The sequence below is a fragment of the Poecilia reticulata genome, linkage group LG17, assembly GCF_000633615.1.
Source record: "Poecilia reticulata strain Guanapo linkage group LG17, Guppy_female_1.0+MT, whole genome shotgun sequence".
NCBI classification, from domain to species: Eukaryota; Metazoa; Chordata; class Actinopteri; order Cyprinodontiformes; family Poeciliidae; genus Poecilia; species Poecilia reticulata.
Genome location: NC_024347.1, coordinates 11,762,898 through 11,768,426, shown reverse-complemented (window position 1 = coordinate 11,768,426; position 5,529 = coordinate 11,762,898). Strand labels below are relative to the sequence as shown.

Sequence of the window (5,529 nt, the reverse complement as noted above, 5' to 3'; positions counted from 1 at the left end):
TCATTGTCGTTTCTCAGAAAGACGCAATGAGAAGCTAAAGTCAGACCCTAAACTTAGAGGAGAGGTGTCTCATGCCCTAATTTAATATTATTCTGTATTAGACGGTTCAGGCRACCTACACYMTGGTGCTGGAACAGCTGACTGCAGGCTTGGAGGCGCTGAGGGAGGAGTGTCGTCAGGCCGCGTCGGCRAGCTCGGCGCTCATCATGTCCAACCTGGACCAGATAATGACCTCTCAGGACTTCCTGGTGCAGAAAGTCAGAGGTAACACACCTCCATGTTGACGTCAACTCAGGAAATACGACTTTGTAAACCACACGCAAAACGCACGTCTGGACATGTTATCAATGCGTTCCAATGTATTCCAGAGTACATATGTGAGGAAGCAGAGAAGGTGTGCAGCGAGTCTGTGATGCCCTACATGCCCTCCATCATCGAAGCGCTAACTGAACACATCGGAGGAGGGATTCTAGGGATGCARGACACGCTCCGAACCCAGATGAACTCCACCTTTACTCTCACGAATGGAAAAGAGGAGGACACACAAAAGGTGAATTTCTGGCCGAGTCGTCCACTTTTAGTTCCTTGATGTGGTTTAACATGAATGTGTGTGTGTGGGTGGGTGTGTGTTCTCCAGGCCTTGACCAGTCTGCGCTCCATCAGTCTGGATGAGAACTACACAAAGGTGGAGAACCTGAGCGAGAAACTGGAAAACTTAAAGCAGAGGTTTGGACTCGGCAGCGTGGAGAGGCTCGTTCACTCGGCACACCTGGAGATGGAGCAGGTGGGACGCTCGTCTTTGAGAGCCGCTGTGGCTGCAGAGTGACATGGAAGAGGGGGGAAACGTTTAAGATCAGGAAAGAGACGTCCGTTATGTTTTGCATGCGTTTCTTGCAGCTGCTGGACAGCGCCGTTTACACATTGGAGCGGTTCTTCCAACCATCAACCAGACTGCAATCGTCTCAGGTTCCCGGCAAGATGGAGAGAGCTAAAGAAAGAGTATTCAAGGTAAAAACGWTACCATGGAGTCATCCAGTGAATAATATAAGCAAATACTCATARAAAAGAAATTAATTGAAATAAAAGAAATATGCCTTTGGGAATAAAACAAAGTAAGGAGTAAGTCAGGTTGGTGTATAAAGTGAACAACTCCACTGCATTGGTGACCATCCAGGTCAAAAAGGTCAACTCAAACTGAGGTTTAGATTTCATGGGAAAATACACTAGAAGTCTAAACATAAAAAGGCTCAATGTTTGAGCTTTATTAAAACGTAATGTGAGATCTATGTGAGAAACTGTGCTTCCTGTTTGTACAGGACGGCGTCTCGATCCTAAAAGAAAGCCCCACAGACACAGCACTGCATACACTCTCACATTATCCACAGGGAGATAATACACAGCTGCAAAAGATYGATGCTGAGTATAACTGTGAGATAAGTTAAACATATAGAAAAAAAGAAAATTAAAAAAAAGCCRCGCCATCACAGATGCTCTGCAGTACTTACAAGTGGGCAAGAACAGCTTTTCCATATGTTTACCTTGTTGCTAAGAAGCTTAATTTTAGTCTCATCAAACCAAAGTACACACATCCAGTTATAGTTKGATCCACTTCACAAATGTATATCTGTGGTTGTCAGGGAAACCCCAAGATGCCGTTTCTAGCTGCTGCGAGATTTGGACAGTTTTTTATTTTATTTCACCRTCTCAATGATTGTGGATGGTAGCAAGATAAACACGGATCCCTGTCCGATCTAATGGCCAGAAGCTAATTGCAATGGGCCCCTATGATATGTTGTCCACCAAACAAACAACARGAAGTAGATTTTTATTTAAAGGTTTATGGCAGGATGTCACAGATTTTAGATTAAAGTTTACACACTCCAATCAAYGTAAAAAAAAAATAATTCAGAGACCGTTTCCTAAGGTGACTGTTTCCTAAGCAGATTGTGCAATTTGCTTAAAATGGGTTTTCACACATCTTTTCCAACGTTTTGGGTAAATAAACACAATAAATATGAACAATTTTTAAATGTAGTAATCAAGTCTGTGTTCAGTCGGCGTGTTAAAGGTTATGTGTGTTTGAGCAGCAGCTGGACTACGACAGCAGGGTTGTGCAGAGGAGGCTGTATCAGGAGTCTCTGCTGGAGATCGCTCTGCCTTCTCTCCTCAGCAAGATGGACAGCAAGTACAAAACCGTAAGCGAGACTCATCGCCGGCTGGAGGCCGCCTGCCTTCACCACTCCCACTGCGCGCAGCATAAATCTGACGTGTGGCTTTTGTTTGTGCAGGAGCTCCAGCAGTTTGAGCAGTACATTTTCTCTGACTACAGCAGCTTTATTCTGGTTCACAATGTCTACGATGACATTCTGAGAAACATCCTCCAAAAGGAGATACACAGAGGTAAACACACACACACACACACCTACTGCCCTTTGTGACACACCCAGTTCTCAGTACGCAGCCAATGTACCAAATAAATTCAAACCCTTGGTTTGCTGGTCAGGAAGAGGCAGTCCCAAAGCGTAACACGTATTTCCTCCTGCAACAGGTCATTACTCAAGGTTCAGACGTGTCATTAAGAGCACTCGGAGAGACAATTGCACATATATATAAGTATATAACCCCTATTAAAATCTGTACCAGCAGAATAAAGTCATTACTTTAAAGCAGGGGTTCCCAAACCTCTCCATGCCGTGACTCTCCAAACAAGATTAGCTCCTGGCTGCGGATCCTTTTTGCAATTTCACAGAGAACTCTAGGAAATATGTAAAGAAACATAAACTGTTAGAACGTTCCCGCCCCCCCTCACTGTTATTTACTATTCAATAATTACATTTATATAGCAGCACATTTCAGCAACAAGCCAGTTCAAAGTGCTTTACGTCAGAGAATAAACAATACTTCATGCCTTCTGGTTTTGATTGGCCAGGAGTTCTTAGAAGTTGTTTTTTTTTCCAGCAAAAAGCACAGGAAGCGCTAGATTTAGTGCTTCCTGTGTTTGATTGAGGCCTGGAGCGAATAAATTTGACTGGCTGTCAAACAGAAAGATGAGCATGGCAAATAATGTTTCAGTAAACTATTTTAACTTATTTGTTAATAATTGAAAAACGTTCAATTTTATGATTTTATACAAAGTTATGGTAAAAATATTTGATTAAAAAATGTGTTGTTTTTTTTTTCTGATATTCCCTCCTGCTTTCTGAAGAGCCCCTGCTGCCCCCTGGTTGCCCCTCACTTTGAAAAACACTAGATTAAAGGACAGGATGACATGTGCTTTAATTCTGCAACTTTTGTTCCACAAATATGCTCTTTTGGACTTTATATGACTCTAAATGCCTTTTGTTTTTATAGCACTCCAGGATGCTGCTTGTAAGAAGAGTAATAATCTCTTGCTGGATACGTCAGATTTAGCCATTAGTCAGTACAGCCTGCTGGCACARACGCCTCCTCGCTCTGCTCCTGACAGCCCAGCAGTTCAGTCTCGACACTCCGCAGAGGAGGAAAGTGCCGATAAAGAAACCGCTCCCGTGGAGGAAGGTCGGAAYAAAACGCCTGACGTTTGCCCCGAGAGCGATGCGGAACTTAAGGACGACACCAAACGTGAGCCCAGACCCGCTCGGTCCGCTGATCCGAGCGCTTTGCTCCCGTCCCCTGTGATTGTTGTGACGCAGCAGTTTGAGGAACATGAGAGCAACGAGGGTCAGAGCGCGACGGAAACCAAAGAAGAGGATAAAAGCGAGGCGGTAATCATGGCAACAGACACAACAGCGGTCGAGTYTTCCGGGGTGGACGGAGCTGAAGCTCAAGAAGTTGAGGCGGCTGCTTCGGGATCCGCCGTCCAGGAGTCGCCTGATCCCGCACCGCTTGTCCTGATCCAGACAACAGATGACGCACAAACTGAAGCTACGCCAAGTGCCGAATTGATCCAAGTAACACCCGAACCCTCGACCTCAGACCAGACTCCAGATCAGGCATCAGAGGAGAGCTCCTCTGTCCAGCCCCCGTCACAAACGCAGTCGCCCGGCACAGAGGGTCCTGTAAAACTCAGCCTGGGGTCACTAAGCGAAGCGATTGCCCCATGCTCCATGGAGCCTKTGGTCCAGCAGACCACCGACAGGGCCGTGTACCTGACAGGCCAAATAAAGGACGACTGGGAGGCTGAGAGAGCAACAGAGGAGAAACAGAGAGAAGCGTCAGAGAATGACGAAAACGAAACCGGAGTTGAAGAGCAAGATGGAGGACAAGTAGAAGGTGTAGCGCCAACAGGAGGTGATTCTAGCAGCRCCGATGTCTCAACGCCACAACAGCTGACGGAGAAGCAAGACGTTCTGGACGCCGATCAGATGGATGGCGAGAGCCCAGTCGAAGCTGAGGCGGAGGAAGCGGACCAAGCAGAAGAAAAGCAAACCCAAGAGAAGGAGGAAGACGTCCAAAGTTCAGAGTCGGATTCTGATCCGTTGGACAGCGTGTCCATCATCAGAGATCTGGTGACCGAGGTCATCGAAGTGGAGACAATCATCAGCCCCTGTGAAGGCGGCGGCAGCAGCAGCCCGCCTCTCACATAAACACCAAGGAAACGTCCACAAAGTGTAAAAAAACAAACAGATAATTAACATAGAAAAAAAAACAAATTACAACAATACACTTATTTGTAAATGATGCATAGAGCAGAAAGGTTAAATAGGTCAAGCCATGCWTGTTTGTTCACAATTTAATCAAGAAAATTTGGAGGATTAAAAAATGTTTTTTTGTTTTTATTTAATTCTGATATTTTGTTTATATTATGTTCTGATTTTATACAGCTCAAGCTGCCAAATAAAACATGCTTAAATAGCTTTCTTCTTTTTTGTTTGCTATTTTTATTTATTTAAACAGAGCAGTTAGAGGTGTGAGGTTTGGGTTTCTACTTATAAGTCAGGAAGRAAATTCAGCATAGCATTTAAAACAATTTAACTTCTTATTTTATTTTTTTATTGTTTTCGGACCAATTCCGTGAGATAGAGATTTTTTTTGCCCTGTTCCTATCAACTTTAGTTGGCTTCCCAGTCCCACACAGCATGATGCTGCCTCCACCGTGTTTCATACTGCGGACAGTGTATTCAGGCTGTGTTCAGTTTTTCATGATGCTGTGTGTTTTTTTGTTTTTTTTGTGATCTCTAACAAACACTCTGACTTCAAAGAACGGCTAGATTTATACTGAGATTAAATTACACACAAGTCGAATCTATTTACAAATTTCTGGAGGCGAGTGATTGCTCTGGATTTTATTTAGATATACCAGAATGCAGGGAGTTGAATACAAATGCCTGCCATGCACACACACACACACACACACACACACACACACACACACACACACACACACAAAAATCCTTCTGCTTCCAATTTATGTCCTACTTTATCCTGTTCTGCCACATAAAATCCCAATAAAACGCAGCAAGATTTTTTGGGATCATATTTCAATTATGATCAAAGAAAAATKAACAAATATTAAGGAGACCAAACAGTTTACTGGTGATATGCATCACA

At 44.0% G+C, this 5,529-nt stretch overlaps 1 protein-coding gene across 1 annotated transcript in view; it reads left to right on the top strand.

Moving 5' to 3' along the window:
* niban1 (niban apoptosis regulator 1) overlaps nucleotides 1-4,844 on the top strand; it is a 17,445-nt gene extending 12,601 nt beyond the window's left edge. Inside the window, exons 6-12 of the mRNA XM_008433711.2 lie at nucleotides 102-264; nucleotides 369-550; nucleotides 638-784; nucleotides 898-1,008; nucleotides 2,088-2,195; nucleotides 2,289-2,400; nucleotides 3,352-4,844. Of these exons, the coding sequence (XP_008431933.1) occupies nucleotides 102-264; nucleotides 369-550; nucleotides 638-784; nucleotides 898-1,008; nucleotides 2,088-2,195; nucleotides 2,289-2,400; nucleotides 3,352-4,565 (2,037 nt within the window). The 3' untranslated portion in view covers nucleotides 4,566-4,844. The remainder of the gene's footprint in view (nucleotides 1-101; nucleotides 265-368; nucleotides 551-637; nucleotides 785-897; nucleotides 1,009-2,087; nucleotides 2,196-2,288; nucleotides 2,401-3,351) is intronic.
* The last annotated feature ends 685 nt before the right edge of the window (nucleotides 4,845-5,529 follow it).